The sequence below is a fragment of the Ipomoea nil genome, unplaced genomic scaffold (assembly GCF_001879475.1).
Source record: "Ipomoea nil cultivar Tokyo-kokei standard unplaced genomic scaffold, Asagao_1.1 scaffold2144, whole genome shotgun sequence".
Classification (NCBI taxonomy): Eukaryota; Viridiplantae; Streptophyta; class Magnoliopsida; order Solanales; family Convolvulaceae; genus Ipomoea; species Ipomoea nil.
The window spans coordinates 1,736,798-1,756,921 of record NW_017618572.1 but is presented as its reverse complement, the minus strand read 5'-3'; the positions used below and the strand labels follow the sequence as shown (position 1 = coordinate 1,756,921).

The window sequence follows — 20,124 nt, the reverse complement described above, 5'->3', positions numbered from 1 at the left end:
CAGAACATAGACATTATCAAACAGTCCCAAATATAATTAAGTGAAAATTGTAAAAAATACCCCTCTATAATATGTCAATTACCAATGTCACCCCTGAATTATGAATGGTGTAAATGTTGCCCCTCAACTATCAAAACGGTGCACATATAGTCCGTCCCGTAACGGAAATGTGGTTCCCTGTTAGTGTAGGATACCGTTAAATCGGAGTAAATATGTAATAAAGGATGGGGAAGAGAGACCTGAATAAAAGTATGTCATTTGTTGCAGTCATCAACTTCCAGTATGGATGCCATATTTCCACATCCCTCGGTAACAATAATTAGGAGCACTGAATATGGTAACAACCTTCTGCTCCTGCAAAACCAAATTAAAGTAAATGGATCTCATTCTTCATTCTCCCGAATGAAAATTACATTTCGAAATGGGCATGGAGAAATTTTCCTTTTTTTTTTTCTGAAGGAAAACAGAGAATTCGGAAAAACATAATTTTTTAAATGGAAAATTTTGGGTCCAAAAAAAATAATGGAAAATTAAAGTAGACGCAACTTTGCTTATAGACAAACTATTACATGAGCCCAGTTATATCCATCCATAACCAGCTGGTGTGCTCTAGCAATAAGCTTCAAGCTGTTAGTATGGTTAAATTGCTCTGATATGTCCTGTATGTTAAATTCAAATAACACCATAAAATAGTTAATTAGTATGTAGGAGGACTATCAAACTACTAAAATTGATGAAAAAGTAAAAATAGGATATAGAAGATCAAAATTACTTGGCCAAATGTATATCCTGCACCCCTAGCCTGGGTTATTCCAACTAATGCCATGAGTCAAGTCAGTAAACACTATTTCAATTTATGGAAAACAAGTGACACCCACATGTCATATGTGGGAGGCCCAAAATATTCCACATAGGTTTACAAGAGATTCAAGACAATGAGATGCTGTACTGACCAATGCTGTAAGTGGAAAATAGTCGAACAGATCTGTGAAAGTCTTCCACACATTGGCATTACCATATCTGTAAAATGCAACTGCAGTGAATCAACACAGGTTTGCAAATATAACACCTTTAAAAGAAGAAATAATTAGAAGAGAAAAAACTGAGGAAAGAACTTATCCAGAAGACGTGTACACTTATCAGAAATACCATTTAATGCACCTTGAAGCATAAAAGACCAAACTGCAAAGTGTATTCCAACTTAATTGCAGTTTTCAAACATAAATATGTGATAGTAATATTTTATCCGACATGTGCTTCTTGCCATTCTTAGGTGACTATGCATGCCATATTTAGAGACTGGATTTTATATCCAACCTAATAAATATAAAATCAATTTCTGTGCTACATGTTTGATCAAATACTACTTATAGTTTCCTAAGTTATAGTTTTCATCATGAGATAAGGACCAGAACATAGACACTATCAAACAGTCCCAAATATAATTAACTGGTATATTACCTAATATCCGACAGATTACCACTCACTAGTAATTAAATAACATATCATAACAAATAGAAGTGAAAAAGAGAACTGTTGATTACATATCATAACCATTGTTTCTTTTGTGAGAACTTAAAGAAAGACATCCACAGCATAGTTAATCCAGAGCAATTATTGAATTTAACTCAAAGAAAGACATCCACACTTTTTAACACCAATTTAAAGGGTAGCTATAAAATTGTTGTCCATTCAGAGTTACATTCACATGTCCATCCCCAGAACAGAATGCAACATCTATGAATTATAGTTCATGAAAGACTAGTAAACTCACTTCCTTAAGCATTCATCGTAAAATCCATAAACTTGAGTAATCTGCAAGAAAGTCAGGCCATCAATTCAAGCAACTCAAAAGAGATCTAAATTATGTAATAGTAACAGGAAAACTAAGAGTATGGAAGAGTTAAAAGGGAAAATCCAACATTTTTGAAGAACACTAAATCATAAATGATTCGAGCTATCATTGAACTTCAATAGATGGAATTATTCGAGTCACTGAAAGAAGGGACCCATAAATGAGTATGGCATCACAATTGTGTTATTTAGCAATATGGAGGTGTATACCAGCGACTCTCATGATTTCACCTCAAAATTGTAATAGCTGGAAAATAAATAAGCCGTATGAGTTGCATTTTTTAGCAAACTGAATACCAATAAACCAATTGCAATAATTAGATTTAGTTAATTTCAAGCCAAGCTCGAGCAAGCAATTCAAATAATTGATGAGCCACTATCAGATGTTCTCATTTAATTTATTTGAACAGATGAGCTTTTAAAAACAACTTCATAGTTCATAGTAGTAAGTGCTTTTAACAACTAATTCATAGTAATCCCTTGATTGAGAATACCTTTAGCTACTATTAATGCGATGCATATTAAGCTGTTGGGACAACAATGTAAGTGGCTGAAATTTTACTATTATACAATTTACTGATTACAATTAATTGTACAGAGAAATGAAGGCCACTGATTAAGCATACCATTGCTGTATGATTGGGCTAATAGTTAGGTTAAGAATAACATTAATAATTAATTACCTTTATTTTTTTTATTTGTTGTATGAATCTAAAGATGGAGTTAAGTTGAAGACATTTGTTGACTCAAAGTGTTTTGTCAAAGTTATGTGCAAAAAGAATTATAAAGGAATACCAAGCCTAAGAGGAGTAGTTATTGAAGAATACTAGTTCTAAAGGGAATTGTTATTGAAGTTTTTATAGTTCTAGTCTGATTAAATTAGGAATAGCTTTGTTATTCACGAATCTGTTAGGAGTAGCTACTATAAATAGGGGTTGTCCTTTATTGTAGAATTCAAGCATTCAACATTAATCTTGTGAGGTACGAGAGTCTTTGAGAATATGATACTAAATTCCCCTAGAAAGTAGTACATGTGTTTAGGTTTCAATAGTTTGGTAGGAAAAATCATTCTATTGTGTAATTTCAGGTTCCAAACAGTGTACTTTAAATATTGAGCTTTTAGTGGATTTAGACAAGTTCTCAAATTGAGAAGTGCCTCGCAGATTAGGGTTGTTTGCCCGAACTGCGTTACAGATCGTTTGTGTTACAACTTACGTTTCAACATCACTGTGTGTGTCGATCCTTAAAATATTTCAATTGGTATCAGAGCAGGCTGCTAAAATTACTAGCAAGATCCTACACCATCCAAATGAACGACACAATGGATTTTCCCAGAGAAGGTTTATCGGATAGCAGACCCCCAGCTCTGGATAGTGCAAACTATTCCTATTGGAAGACTAGAATGAGAGTTTACATCATGTCCCAAGGTGAGAGAGTGTGGAGAGCAGTAGAAGAAGGCTGGGAACCACCTACTAATGAAAAAGGAGAAAAGAAACTAAAAAGGAAATGGTCTGAGGATGAAATCAGAGAAGCTAACTACAATTCAAAAGCCATGAACTCTATATATGGGGCAGTGAGTGAAGAAACTTTTAAATTGATTTCTAACACTGAAATTGCCAAAACAGCCTGGGAAATCTTATGCAATCATCACGAAGGCAACACCATTGTCAAACAATCAAAACTACAGATGATTCAAACACAATTCGAAACTCTAAAGATGGAAGAAGACGAAAACATCACACAATTCAATGCAAAAATCCTAGATATAGCTGGAGCTGCATACAATTTAGGAGAACCTTTTCCCGAACCAAAATTGGTTAAAAAGGTACTCAGATCACTACCTGAAAGATTTCTCATGAAAGTCACAGCCATTCAGGAAAACACAAATCTGGACACATACAAACTAAGTGACCTAATAGGAAATCTCCAGACGTACGAACTGGAGATGCTACAAAGAAAACCAAATGATTCAAACAAAAGTTTGGCATTTCAATCCAAGCAACGTGCAGATTCAGATGAGGACACACAAAGCATGGAAGAGTCTATTGTCTTGCTCACCAAGAATTTAAATAAAGTGGTCAAGAAGTTCAACAAATTCAGAAATAAAAACAAGAACTTCTCAAATAACAATAGAAACAACACAAAAAAAAAAAAAAAGAAGGAAAAGCCTAAAAATACCGAGGGGATACAGTGCTTCAAATGCAAAGGGTACGGACATATCCAATTAGAATGTCCAACGTACTTGAAAAAGAAGAATAAAACCTATGTCACAACACTTAGTGACGATTCCGATAGTGAAGATGAAAATTCCAACTTTGTTGCTTTCACTACCAGGCACGAAGAAGAAAATACCTCTCAAGAGGACACACAAGAGCTATTCGAAGCATACACACTGCTGCAATCAAAATGGCACGAACTCATTAGAGTTAATACAGAACTCATGCAAAAGAATCATGACTTACAAATTGAAAAAGAGAGAGAATTTCGGGAACATCTAGAAACAAAGGAAGAACTAAAGAAATTCCAGAAAAAGGAAGAGGAATTAACATGGAAAATACAGTCCCTTGAAGAAAATTTGCAGAAAACAGAAAACACTGACAACAAACATACAGAAAACCCAGAGTTGTTACAACATCACTTTCAACACCGAAGGAGAATCAGATGTTACTACTGCCACAGATTGGGACACATAAAGGCGTACTGCTTCAAAAGGCAAAATGATCTCTATCACAGGCAAAACAACAGAGATTGGGCAGTACAAAGCAAAAATAATAGCAAGAAAATCTGGGTAAGAAAAGATCAGAATGTTGCCTACACCTCAAAAACTAGCAAAGAACAAAACGTATGGTATTTTGACAGCGGGTGTTCAAGGCATATGACTGGAAATCCAGAAAACCTAGAAAACATTCAGTATAAGAATGAAGGACATGTTACCTTTGGAGATGGAGGAAAAGGCCAGATCATTGCAAGCGGCATCTTGAATGTCCATGGGCTACCTAGGTTGCCAAAAGTCCTCCTAGTACAAAGTCTAAAAACAAATCTAATCAGCATAAGTCAGCTTTGTGAAGATGAACTCAAAGTAGAATTCTCTAAAGACAATTGCATTGTGTTTAATCAGAATCACAAGTGTGTCATGATGGGAAAAAGGTTCGCAAACAAATGCTATACATGGGATGGTCACCTATCTGGTTTACAGACAACCATCAAGCTAAAACAATCACTACACCAAGACACATAAATTCTCATGACATCAAAGGGGACCAAGGAATATTCCTAGTTTATTCATCAAACAGTAGGGCTTTCCGTGTAGACAGTACAATGGAATCCATGAATGTGGTTATTGATGACACAATTCCAATAATAACCACTAATGTTGACGAAAGTCCCAGAGTTGTTGAAACAACTGTTCCAACACCTCTGACTACTGTTATGCAGAATCACAAAATAGAAACAGAACCAGATGAAGAAAAGGATAAAAGGCAATCTATTGATTTGAAAATTCAGAAAAATCATCATTTAAAAAAAATCATAGGGGATCTCAATCAAAGAATCAAAACCAAGGGAAAGAAACAAGATTACCTTAAAATGGATGAAGAAGATTATTGTTTCACCTCCAGGTTTGAAACAAAGAATATTGATGAAGCACTAAGAGATGAATTCTGGATAGAAACCATGCAAAAGGAACTACAACAGTCTGAAAGAAACAAAGTCTGGGAATCAGTATCTAAACCCGAAAGATGCTAATACTATTAGAACAAAATGGATACGTGTTGACAAAACACTACTTGTTAAGCACTATTGAAACCATATGGATTGGAAAAGGGGTAGTAAGAGCAGTAGAGGTGTTGGCACACAACCTGTTCGACAGAATGTCGAACTGGGCTCTGCTCATCTGTTTCATCTGAACGCAAGGCTAAACTGTGAGGCAGATGTTGAAGAAGTTGCGATGGGCTTGATGAATGAGACAGCTGAAACTGTATTGAATGAGGTAGCATTGGTAGAGGAAGCTAGGCAAGAAGTGCTCCTTTCCTTCGGCCATACACGATCAGATAGATCATCAGAAATCAAATCGGATGATAATTGGAGACTTGTTCCCTGAGATTGATCAAATTAGCGAAGAAGGTGACCAGTCTATATTTGCTTTTGCGACTGGTGAGACTGCCAGATTGAAGGAAAACTCTCCGATTGTGACAATCTCAAGCGGGGAATGGGAGGATCTAGTGAAATCGAAGGAGAGGATCACTCTGGTGGGGCGTTTTTTGCGAGAGAGCGTTCGCCTTTGGACGGCCTTAGGGCTGATCAGAGAGCGATCGAAAAGAAAAAATTTCTTTTTATAGCTGTCAAGAAAACAAGAAAAGAATGATGAAGTCACAAACACAGATTCAAGACAGCACTCATCAGATAAGAAAGATACGTGGAATCAATTAAGGGGGAGAAGAATCATAAATCAAGCCACTATGAGATCAAGGTTTTTTCCAAAAATTTGACAAAGGGGGAGATTGTTGACTCAAAGTGTTTTGTCAAAGTTATGTGCAAAAAGAATTATAAAGGAATATCAAGCCTAAGAGGAGTAGTTATTGAAGAATACTAGTTCTAAAGGGAATTGTTATTGAAGTTTTTCTAGTTCTAGTCTGATTAAATTAGGAATAACTTTGTTATTCACGAATCTGTTAGGAGTAGCTACTATAAATAGGGGTTGTCCTTTATTGTAGAATTCAAGCATTCAACATTAATCTTGTGAGGTACGAGAGTCTTTGAGAATAGGATACTAAATTCCCCTAGAAAGTAGTACATGTGTTTAGGTTTCAATAGTTTGGTAGGAAAAATCATTCTATTGTGTAATCTCAGGTTCCAAACAGTGTACTTTAAATATTGAGCTTTTAGTGGATTTAGGCAAGTTCTCAAATTGAGAAGTGCCTCGCAGATTAGGGTTGTTTGCCCGAACTGCGTTACAGATCGTTTGTGTTATAACTTATGTTTCAACATCACTGTGTGTGTCGATCCTTAAAATATTTCAACATTTATGATTTCAGAGTGTAAGCAAAGAAAATTGAATAAAATTATATTGAATTCAAAATTCCGGTTACATATCAAGTATCAATGCGGTGTGGGTATAAGTCTCTGAATGGTCCTCTCATCTTCAATTGGATGCCTTGAACACTCCACCATTGAAGGGCCTCCGGGTTTCAAGTGGCTTAATCTTCAAAGAAGGGCTTGTATATATAGTTTGTTCTTCTTGAAGGGTCTCCGGGTTCAAATGGCTTGATCTTCAATAGAGGTTTAATTTGGATCAACATGCATCAACATATGGAGGAGAAGGGACTTTTACTTTCAAGATCACATTTTTATTGTGATCTCCGAATAAGCTTCAGAGTTCTTTCTATGATTTTTCCTAGGATGCACTATTGAAAATTATGAAATTTCCGACCACCTGAAAGTGATCTTAAATCAAGGCGAAAGTCTTGTTCCAACCACTTTTGGTATCCGGAAAAACCTTTGTTGCTATTTCCAACCACTTTTTGCTTTCAACTTGATTTAAGATTACTTTCAGGTGGTCGGAAATTCCATAATTTCCAGTAGTGATGTGTGATTACATAGAAATAAGAAGTCCTATTTATAGCTGTAGGATAGAGGAGTTGTGATAGGTTCAAATTCTTTTGATATTATCTAATTAACAAATTAGATAATATCAATATTATACATAAATATATTCAAATATATTCAAATATACTAATATTGATAAATAATCAATATTTATCAAAATTTAAGTATCAACAAATGCCCCCTCGAGACTTACTTGTACACCACTTGAGAGCACATAACACTTGAAAGTATGTAGTGCAAGAAAGTCTCGACACTACAACTTAAAGATATAAGGCCGTTTCAACTCGTGTCAAGGAGCCTTGAAAGATATGAGGCCGTTTCAACTCGTGCCAAGGAGTATCTTGAAGGATATGAGGCCTTTTCAACTCGTGCCAAGGAGTATCATTTAGCCTCCTCCATTTCAAATTTCATATGGGGTTTGCCCCCATACCGGTTGAATGGTATGTGTCTATTAAGAGATGAGAGGCAGAGCTGTCCCACAGGGCATGCCAATTTGTAAACAAAGCAAATTGAATAAAATTATATTGAGTTCAAAATTCCGGTTACATATCAAGTATCAATGCCGGTGTGGGTACAAGTCTCTAAATGGTCCTCTGATTCTTCAATTGGATGCCTTGAACACTCCACCATTGAAGGGCCTCCGGGTTTCATGTGGATTAATATTCAAAGAAGGGTTTGCATATATAGCTTGTTCTTCTTGAAGGGCATCCGGGTTAAAATGGTTTGATCTTCAATAGAGGTTTGGACCAACATGCATCAAAATATGGAGGAGAAGGGGCTTTTACTTTCAAGATCACATTTTTATTGTGATCTTTGAATAAGCTTCAGAGTTCTTTCTATGATTTTTCGTAGGATGTGTATGTGATTACATAGAAATAAGAAGTCCTATTTGATAATATCAATATTATCCATAAATATATTCAAATATACTAATATATATTGATAAATAATCAATATTTATCAAAATTTAAGTGTCAACACAGAGCACCATGATTCTTCCTGTTTTCTTGGTGGATTTGTTGGACTAACAAGGTGTATTCCCTTTACAGGTTTTCAATCCAAGTTTTTTTTTTTTTTTTTTCCTATTAAGATGATTTGCTCAAATTGTTTTTTGCTGAATCAATGCCAGATTAATAGTCTAATTATTGTATAAAAACTTTGTTGGTCCTATTAAGATGATAACTTAAGTATGATTTTTTATTTTTTATTTTGGTTGCATAAGTGGTCACTATTATTAACTTGTTTTTGATGAAGTACATGATGCAGCCTAGCCTTGACAACAGATGTGGAATGCAGGTCTGAGGGCTATCTTTGTCTTTTCCTACTCTTGGCAGTTATATAACTGCCTCTTTCCCTCCTTATTAGGGATGGCAATGTGCCCCGTTCTCATTAGGGATTCCCGTCCTCAAAGGAAATGGGGACGGGGACGGGAAAAAATTTCGGGGATCGGGGACGAGGACGGAGAATATTTGAAATTTCCCCGCGGGAATGGGGACGGGGACGTGGATACCCATTCCCGCCCCGCCGCGTCCCCGAATAATTATATATATATATATATATATATATATATATATATATATATATATATATATATATATATTAATTTTTCAAATTATTATGATATAAATTTTTAGTTTTTAAAATTAAAAATTATAGTAATTTAAATTTTTTGACTAAGAGTTCACCGTTAACGGGAATTCTCTGTTCCCGGTTAATTCCCTTCGGGAACGGGAATGTGGACTATTTTCAATTTTTCGTTGGAGATAAGGACGGGGTCGGAGTTTCGGGAACGGGGACGGGGAGTATACTCCCCGCCCCCGCCCCGTTGCCATCCCTACTCCTTATCTGTATATAAGCTCATGTATGTTGAGCTTTCTTCATCTTAATTCTGTAATTTCCTTTTCTTACCTGCCTAAAACCCTCAAAAGCTTTGCTCAATAATATGATTGATTCCTTGCATGATCTGGGCTAGTTTATCATGTTAAATCCATACCCTCTTTTGATCTTTGGTAGAATTTGAATCATACACTATACCATTACCACTGCTAGTAAAACAAAACTAACTTATTTTAGGTTGATTAACCAATTAAGCTATGTCACGAGTCCATTTCTTTATATATGTATATATACAGACATGCGACAATATTGCTTCGCCTAATTCGTTGTGACTTTTAATGATATTCCAGTGACAAATAATTTTCGTACATATATGAATAGATTTGTATGCCAATTTAATATTGAGCAAATACTAATTTTCGTCCCACGAGTATTAGCAAAATGACAGTTTTAATCAACATGTTTAGTTCCTACCAATTTTCAATCATGCCTATTGTTTTACTACCAATTTTCATCCACAACTATTGTTTTAGTACCAAAATTCATTGCGTCGGTCACCCCTTCATTTAAGACATGCTGAAATATGAAATTATGAAGGGCATTTTCGTCTTTTTCAAATTAAGATCTCAATTTGAGCATGAATAAAGGAATTTAAGCCCTAAAATCGATCCCAATTCGCAGTTCTCCTCCTCAAATTAAGGTCGGATGAGGAGGAGAATTGCGAATTGGGATTGATCTTAGCACTTAAATCTCTTTATTCATGCTCAAATTGGGATCTTAAGTTGAAAATGACGAAAATACCCTTAATAATTTTAGATTTCGGGATGTCTTAAATAGATGTGTGACTGACATGATGAATTTTGGCACTAAAATAATAGTTGTGGATAAAAATTGGTACTAAAATAATAGTCGTGGATGAAAATTGATAGGAATTAAATATGTGGATTAAAACTATCATTTTGTTAATACTCGTGGTACCAAAATTGATATTTGCTCATTTAATATTCTATTTTTCTTTATTTATTTATTTATTTTTCTTATTAACATTTCATTATTACCTTATGGGTGAAGTGCCAAATAGCACCATGAACCAATTGTGATGTCATGCCGCACCCTGAACTTACATAAGTGATTATTCAATTCATAAACCGAAAAATTTTGTCCGCCTACCCTTTTAGCAGGTTTCCCTGTTGCCTTGATGACATGGCACAGGTAATGTGCTAATGTGGTTTTTTTTTTTTTTTTAGATCTCCAAATTATGGGTTTTTAAGATCAGAGACTGAAATCATCTCATACTCAGCCCGTTGAATACCAGATTTCTATAGCTCCGGCGGCCATGACTACCGATTCCCTTTCAAAGCCGGCGAGCAAGCTCCGATGGGGAGAGCTGGAGGAAGATGACGCCGAGGCCCTCCATTTTCTCCTCTCGCCAAAGCAGGTCATCGGCCCCGACGAGAACGGAATCAAGAAGGTGATTGAGTACAAGTTCAGCGATGATGGCAATAAGGTTAATTATGATCACAACCACGACCCGCGTTCGAAAGCTCGCCAAGGCACACCTCAATAAACGGGCGATCGAGCGCCACTCCTGGCCCAAGTTCGGCGATGCTGTTCGTGAGGATGTCGGCAGCAGACTCACCATGGTCTCCACCGAAGAGATCTTGCTTGAAAGGCCCCGAGCTCCTGGTTCCAAAGCTGAAGAGGCCAAGACGGCGGATGCACTGTCTGCTCTTAATAAATCGGGTGCTGTTTTGATGGTTTGTAGAACTTGTGGCAAGAAAGGTGATCACTGGATATCTAAGTGCCCTTACAAGGATCTTGCCGTACAGACTGACACCTTTGTTGACAAACCACCAATGTCTGATGCTAGCTTGCCTCCTGGTGCAACTAAAAGAGCTTACGTTCCACCAAGCATGAGGTCGGGAGCAGAGAGACCAGCTGGAATAGACATGAGACGCAGGAATGATGAGAACTCGGTCCGTGTGACCAACCTATCAGAGGACACCCGAGAACCTGACTTGATGGAGCTTTTCAGACCTTTTGGTGCTGTGACTCGAGTCTATGTTGCTATAGATCAGAAGACTGGAGTGAGCAGAGGTTTTGGATTTGTCAATTTTGTAAACAAAGAAGATGCTCAGAGGGCAATCAACAAACTCATAAAAAAACAAAAAAAAAAAAAAAAAACAAAAAACAAAAAACAAAAAAAAAAAAACAAAAAAAAAAAAACAAAAAAAAAAACAAAAAAAAAAAAGAAGAAGTAGAAGAAAAAGAAAGAAGAGACTGAAATCACGGTGGCTATCGGCCAGAATATCACGGAAGAGTATAACCTGTTACTTGGAGACAACCTGCTAAAAGGGCTAGGCGGACAAAATTTTTCGGTTTATGAATTGAATAATCACTTATGTAAGTTCAGGGTGCGGCATGACATATCGCAATTGGTTCATGGTGCTATTTGGCACTTCACCCTTACCTTATTGATCGCGACCGAATTTAAAACCTCAATATCTCAAATGACTAAAATTTCCAACTCAATACAAAGACTTCTTGTACCTTGGCTAGAGAGATTTCTAACCAGGCCACCTAATAGTCTAATACACGTGATTTTGAAAATTTTCAGTTGTGTAAAAGTATTTAGTTGGACTAAGAATGTTCTTAGTAAGTGGATAAAATTTGCCGTTACTTATACTTTATTTCTTGTTGTAATGCATATATTTTTCTTTTTCATTATATAACATATTTAATGTCTATTCCCTTTTTTTGTTTAATTATTTGGAAGTTTTTTTAAAGAAAAATCTTTTTGTACATATAAGGAAAATGACGAATTTCGTATTGAATTTCAAACTTATATATTAGATATATTAGACTATAATATGAAATCTTTTAACGCTATTATATGAATATAAAATTAGTAATTACTTTTTGAAATTCATAAAATCTTAGTCAGATTATGCTAAGGTTACTAATCTTATATGCTGTTATGATATATATAAGAGAAGATGAAATAAAACTACATAATTATAATATATATAACCCTTTAGGCAAAAAAAAAAAAAAGAAAAAAAAAAGGTGATAATAAATAGAAATCTTGCTAGACTTAATTTACTCCACATAAATGGTTATGGGCATATTTACTTGAGAAAGATTTATAAGCTAAGGTTGGGAATCAAAATGCATGCAATGTGACACACACACACACACACACACATATATATATAGGGAAGGGATCAGGTGCATTTGAGGATACATTAGATGACATACCACTATGCATGATTAATTCATGTTTTTTTATATTCAAGGACGGTTGTGCCAATACTTGCATCAAATTAAATTAAGAAAAATTGTAACATTTTCTATTATATTAATGTTGTATATGTAAAAATTAAATGGTGTAAGTTCGACTAGGCCAGAATTATATTAGCCTTTATGGCTGTAATTAGTTTTGATAACTAAACAATCAAGAATAAACATAAGTTTTAGGTTCAAGTGTTCAAGTATTCAAATATCATGTTGTAAGTGTTTCGTGTTCGATCAAGAACTAGAATTTAAACATTTCAAGTATTTCAAGCTCGAGTAGTCAAGTTCAAGCATTTTCAAATATCAAGTTATTTTAAATTTATTTGTGACAAAGTGTTTGGTTTTCAAATAATTTCAAACAGATGATCAAGTATTTGTGAAATATTCTAAGCAAGCAATGAAACATAGGATTTCTTCAAAGATTACTGTACCTACATTACACATTTTTATTTTGTACCAAATTTTTAGTATTAATACAATACGCTTTAATTTTTCTGTATTCACACATTTAATTTTTTTTTTCAAACTTTATAGTTTTGAATATTCAAGTCACTGCAAATACTTAAAACTAATATATGAAAATTCAATTAATACTGATAGATATCCCGAATTAGGCACCCGGTGTGGAAGGGCAGTCAGGCTCGAGTACGACATAACACTTGGCGATTCACAAAGAAGGGCTCCTCTCATGGTCCCCGCAACGCGAAGCACCCTGGAGATTAGGCTGCCGGACGAGTGAGTATCCGGTCAGGAGTTGGCTAGCTCAAGTAGGAGACCAGGCCAAGTAGTCAGCGTGTCCCCGACTGGGTTTCCTTAGTGGACTCGGATGGGCGACCAGGCTTAGTAGTCGGTGTGTCCCCGGCTGGGTTCCCTTAAAGGACCCGGATGGGCGACCAGACTCAGTAGTCGGTGTGTCCCCGGTTGAGTTCCCTCATAGGACTCGGATGGGCGACCAGGCTCAACGGTTGGAGCGTCCCTGCCTGAGTGTCTCAGCCTCCCTAGCCCGGCTACCTCGTCAGGCAGTCGGTGCGTCCTCGACCGAATCCACGCCCAGAAGCGACTAATGGTGGATTTGGCGGAGATTCCCTTCCTTGTCCAACAAGTAGTTTCCTTTCCCAGTTTAAGTGAATATTGCATTAATTGTAGTAGATTCTGTAGCCGATTCGGCACTACCTCTTGACCTACTTTCCTTGAAGAAAGCTCATCCCTCTGTATAAATACCCCACGGGGTCATCGTGTAAAAGGTCGGACTTTTCCACGAAAAAATGGCTCTTTACCCTCTTTCATTTTCACAAACCCTAAAATTTTACGGTAGTGTTGGCCCGCCGAACGGCTACCCCAACGTCCCCAAGGCCGTAAAACCAACAAATACGAGATAATTGGACTTAGAAATTAATGAAGACAAAATTAGTAGAAGAAATTTGTGTTTGATGCTATCTTCCTTGGTCTTGCACTACAAATAAATCGATGTAAATAAAATTTTGATACCTATCATATAGGTCGTATAATGTTGACATGACACATGCCAATATATTGTTTTATGAATAATGCAACCGCGTAAGATCAGCATATCAAGTTTGATGCTTCTCTTTATTTTCCTCGAGTCACACAAATCATCCCATAAAAATTACTAAATAAATTTTACTATTTAAAGTGTTACTATTGTATTAGAAAATTTTTAGAGGCCGGAAAAAGTAGCATTTTTTGAAGTTGGAAAATTTAGTTGTGACAAATAGTTAATTTCATAATTTAAAAAAATGAAATGTATTCCATCATTTATTTATTTATTTTGACTTTTTCGTAACAAATATTCTAGTCAATGCAAATACTAAAAATTAATATATGAAAGTTCAATTAATATGATAGTTGGACTTAGTAATTAATGAGGACAAAATTAGTGGAAGAAATTTGTGTTTAATTTGATGTTACTTTCCTTTTGGAAGTCAAGCTATATATTGAATTGGTCTTGCACTACAAATAAATAGACGTAAAATATTATTTTGATGAGTATCATACAAGTCATATGATGTTGACATCACAAACATGCCAATACTTTATTTTATTTATAATGCAATAGTGTAAGATTAACGTATCAAGATTGATGCTTCTCTTTATTTTCCTTGAGAGACACACAATATCATCCCATGAAAATTACTAAATAATTTTGACTATTTAATGTGTAATTATTGTATTGGAAATTTTTAGGAAGGAAAAAAAGCAACATTTTCAAAGTGGAATAATTAGTTGTGAAAAATAATTAATTTCATAATTAAAAAATAAAATGTAAGTGGTTAGTATAACTTTTAAATATTAGCTGTGAAAAATAGTTAGTTGTGATTGTGACAGTATGTAAATAATCTGAGTGCTTGCTTTTGGTTTACAATTACTTAATATATGTGAAATAAGTTGTTACTTATAATCGCATTCAAAAAAAAAAAAAGTTGTTACTTATAATCATTAATTACTAGTTATAACGCTTGCATTGTGTGATTAAATTAATGTCCAACACGAAAAGTAAAATAAGTAAGTACCTAGTATAACGTTTAAATATTTAATAATTAATATAAAATACAAATAATTATTTTTAATATAATCAACATGAGTATTTTCAACTTGTAATATATATAATAAAAGTAATAATAAAGATGAGTATTGATGTTGATAGTTATAATCTATAATAAAAATGATGTCTTAATAATTTTCATGTTAAAACAAATTAAGTCTTCTTAATGAGATATTGATTAGTCCGCAATATTTAATTTATTGCTTGTTAAAAGTGATGCGATCATAATAGGCTTACTAATGTTGTCGAATAGTAATAAAAGAGTTAGAAATTAAGTTATAACATATGAATTCATAAAATTTTCTTCTATATATGATTGGAACCTTAATTGTTATTATATGTGAACTATTCATCTTGTAAACTCTCATTGATATTTTGAAATATATTTTTTTTTCCTTATAAGATTGATTAGAAAATAATTTTTTTGCATTTAAATTCTTAAAATTGTGAGAAATTTTGTCTCATTTTAATTAAAGCAATATATATTTTTTCAATAATAGATCAGTTTTTAATAAAATATACATATACATTTTAATTAAAGCAATTTAAATTTGAAATGTAAAATTAAAATTTGTGCTAATAAGGTTTGATTTAAGTAAAGATAAGGCAATGTATTTTTAAAATAATTATAATATAACATTCATAGTCTTTTTGGATGAATATTCAAAAAATAATAGCTTTCACTTTTTATTATATATATATATATATATATATATATATATATATATATATATCACTTATTGTTGTTGTTGCTATTGTTGTTGTTATTATTATTATTTAAAAAGTTAGAAAATATTTTGCAATGTGTAAGTTAATTAAGAATAATAAATAGTTTACGGAATATTTTATTTTTTGAATGTTGCTGGTTCTATTATAATGTAATATATGGTTATATATACATACTGAACAAGAATAATAAATAGTTTACGGAATATTTTGTTTTTTGAATGTTGCTGGTTCTATTATAATGTAATATATGGTTATATATACATACTGAACAAACACAAAGAACCAATAACGCCTCCACCAAGGCTCAAACTCACAACCTTCCAAATAGAAGTCCAACCAGGATACCATTAGACCACATAGTCTGGGTGAATATTTTGTTTAATATAATTTGTAAACAAATGAAAAAGTAAAAAGTGAAAAATGGTAAATTTAAAAATGTCTTATCATTATACAAGAAATAAATCAAAATGTACATGTTATCAATTCAGAGTTTGCAATTGAATACTAAGTTTAATGATTACAAGAGTAGTTGAGTTAGTGCATGGTATGGCTAAGGGAACCATATATCAATCGGTCCGCACATGCTTAGCTCAATGGTTGAATAGATAATATTTAAGTGATTATTCTCTAAGTGGGCAGATCCCGGCCTTGTGTGCACCGGCATTTGGCCATGTCTGCTGAGCCATTGAGTCACCGTCATTTTCATCCTCCCAAATGCACCGTCGGACCGGGATGTGGGGACCCTTAAGGTTGGGGATTCAACCTTTTGGAAGAATAAGGAAACCATCAATCGTTATATTATTGAAGATTATAGTCCACACAAATAATATGACACTGTTTCTTTTAATTAAGAAACAATTGCATGTCCTTGTCGCATATCATGTTATAGATATGTATATTACCAAATGAACATGTAGTAAACTTAAAATGATATTTTAATATTGTTATAATAAACTTATTTTTGGAAATCTCGTTGGTGAAACCCAATAATAATCTTAAAATATAAAGATATTATTATTTTTCTGTAGGAAAGAGGAATGAAAGATGAAGAGATTGGCTTCGTGTTTGGTATAGGGTTTTTAGCAAGAGTCAAGCGATCATTATTTCCTTAAAACCTTATTTGCTACCTCTCACAAGTGCTAGGAGCGTTGTAGCCTAGGCTTCCCAGGATAAAACTTGCTACGATTCAGTGTTTGAGCACCCAAACAAAGAATCCGGCGAACTAGAGCAAGATTATGAACATAGTATGACTAAGAAAGAGTAGAAGCAGAGGGTTTTGAGGCTGAAAATTATTATACTTTCTTGTTGTGTGTAAATCTGCTACTGCCCAACTCCTTATATAGGGGTGAGAGATTAAATAGCTTTTAATAGGCACTTAAGGGCACCTCTCCACCTTCCTGTAACAGCAACCATTAACATGGGTTTCAATTCAAAAATTAAAATTGAAATTAATTCAAAAAATTAAAATTGACCACCCATCGGTCACAACAGGATAGGTTCTGTGTGTAAATCTGCTACTGCCCAACTCCTTCTTATATAGGGGTGAGAGATTAAATAGCTTTTAATATGCACTTAAGGGAACTTCTCCACTGTAACAGCAACCATTAACATGAGTTTCAATTCAAAAATTAAAATTGAAATTAATTCAAAAAATTAACTCCGTAACAGCTGAATTGACCACCCATCGGTCACAACAGGACAAGTTCGTGCAGGCGACCATCAGGGGTTTTGAAAAATGATGCCGACACACACAAGATTAAACTTATATATATATATATATATATATATATATATATATATATATATATATATATATATATATATATATATAAGCCAAGCCGCGCGAGAGAGAACCTCTATGCTAAACATTCAATAAGCCTTTAAAAGACTCTTGTATAAATAGTGGGGCAAATCCTCTTCCCAAACCAATGTGGGACAAAAGCTCACTTTTTCCTTTCATTTTTCCAACTCAATGGGTCTACTTTGACAATCAATATCTCATTCACCCATTATCCGTTTTGAGCGTAAAATATATCAATCTCTTCGGCTCACTACGAAGAACCTGAATCCACTTTGACCCGACCCAAATCGGAAGTGGATCCCATTGATAATTGTACCACAAAATAGCCACTAACATGTCATTTTATGCCATTTTAAGCTATTCTTTCCAACACTTATAAACCTATAATATGTATAAAATCAAATTGGATAATAGAGACATGAAGTGTAATTAAAATGAACCAACTCCAAGTTTGTCGCTTAGAGTCTTTCTAGTACAATTTATCTCTTTTGTGGTTTCCAGATTATTAAACAAAAGTGGAGTTTACCTAGTGCATATCCTCTGATAGCAGCCCCGTCATCGGAAAAAAAAACTAAATTCCTAATAGTAAAATACTTTATAATTTTAAGCAAATAATTAAATAAGATTTAATAATGTTTTAATGTGGTCAGATCATTTTAATTTGCTTAAGGGCTAAGGCACTTTTAATCGCCTTCCCTCTCATTCAAGCTAAGACTAGTTTTGTAGTGTTCAATTAAGCTTTTTGGGAAAATGACTGCATTAATTCTGTTAGGATCTATACGGTTTATAACACCTAATTACAATAGTAATTTGGGCTGGAAATATTGAGAATATTTTTAGCCTAAAATTTATAATAAAAATACACATAATAACGTAATTTTGAAAAAGAATTTTTGTATTGACAAAATGATATTACAATAAAAATTACAAATATAACTCCATATCTCTCTAGCTCTAAAGATACATTGTTCTGCTAATGGGATGTGATAATTTATTACAATGAAGAGAGGTTGCCTATTTATAGCAAACCCAAGTGCGATTTGCAAACATTTAATGCAACCATTAATGCAAATCTACTCTTTACTCAAACCTTAACCCAAACTTTTGCTCCAAACCTTTTAGCTCAAATCTTAGCCCAAACTTTTGCTCCAAACCTTGGCTAAAACCTTAGCTCCAAAACCTTAGCTCAAACCTTGATTCAAAAACTTTAGTTCAAAATCTTAGTTCCTTTCCACTACATTTAACTTTATTTTTCACAAATTTTAAGTGTCAAACACGAAGTGCAATGATCATTACACTTCAACCAATGTTTTGTACGTACTACGTAGTATGCTTAGGTAAGGGAAGGGAAAATACTATACTCTTACTGCCGTATACTAAACGTTTTATAGACTTTGAACAAATGACTTTAATTAATTTGGAGGTTTTGTTCGCATTCGAAGACTACACAAATTCCACTGAGATTAGGGTTTTGTTTCTCTCTCGCTATTTTCCGCGAGTCTTCTAGGGTTTTGTTTTTCCTTGACGGAACCACCGCGTCTACGGTGAACGACTCGGACGTAGCTTTACGACATGGAGACAGACGACATAGCCCAGCAGTGCGCCAACCTGACGCTAGCCGACGTGGATAACGACGATTTTGCTGTGTGTGTTCCGGCAGTTAATGTTGATCAGGCAGAGGTTGACGACTCATTCTATGCGGTTGGGAGACTTCTCACGAGCCGCACCATCCGGTTTGCGTTTTTCCAAGACACCATGGCGGGTGTTTGGCAGGCAGTTATGGGAGTTAACATGCGAGAGCTACAACCACGTAAGTACCTTTTCCGCTTTTATCATGAGGGGGATTTGGAACGTATTTTGTGTGAAGGGCCTTGGGCTTATGAGTAGAGTCTGCTCATTATGAAGAGGGTGCCACCGGGAGTAGACCCGGAGACTGTGCCGCTAACCCACGCAGACTTTTAGGTGCAAGTCAATTCTTTACCGGCGGGTTTCCGATCGGAATCTGTGTTGGTGGCGATTGGCTCGTTCCTAGGGGAGGTTGCGTAAACGGACAACCGCAATTTTGATGGCTCTATGAGGGCGTTCTTTCGGGTTAGGGTTTCTTTGGATGTGTAGAAGCCATTGAAGAAGCAGATGAAGCTTAAACGGGATGCGGGCAATTGGGCTGTGATAGATTTTCGGTATGAACGACTTCCGACCTTTTGCTTTTTGTGTGGTGTGATTGGCCACGGGGATAGACATTGCAGGTTGGCATTGCAGCGGGGTGATAAGCAATCAGAAAAGCCGTATGGGGTTTGGTTGAGAGCAGGGTCGCGACGTGGAACACCAACACAAAATCAGTGTTGGATTCCACCCGAGGCAACAGCTGAGCGCAGGTTGTGGAAGTCGCCGGCCATGCAGATTGATCCGGCTGGGGATGTGGGAGGCCGGACTGGGCAGATGG

The 20,124-nt window shown here is 35.0% G+C and overlaps 1 protein-coding gene and 1 pseudogene across 1 annotated transcript; both read left to right on the top strand.

Annotated features, from left to right (window-relative positions):
• Positions 1-3,175: 3,175 nt before the first annotated feature.
• LOC109148610 lies at positions 3,176-5,092 on the top strand. The gene has a single exon (XM_019296343.1). It carries the CDS (start codon positions 3,176-3,178, stop codon positions 5,090-5,092), a length of 1,917 nt encoding a protein of 638 aa, XP_019151888.1.
• A 5,498-nt stretch (positions 5,093-10,590) lies between these two features.
• Positions 10,591-11,450, top strand: LOC109148609 (annotated as a pseudogene).
• Positions 11,451-20,124: the final 8,674 nt, after the last annotated feature.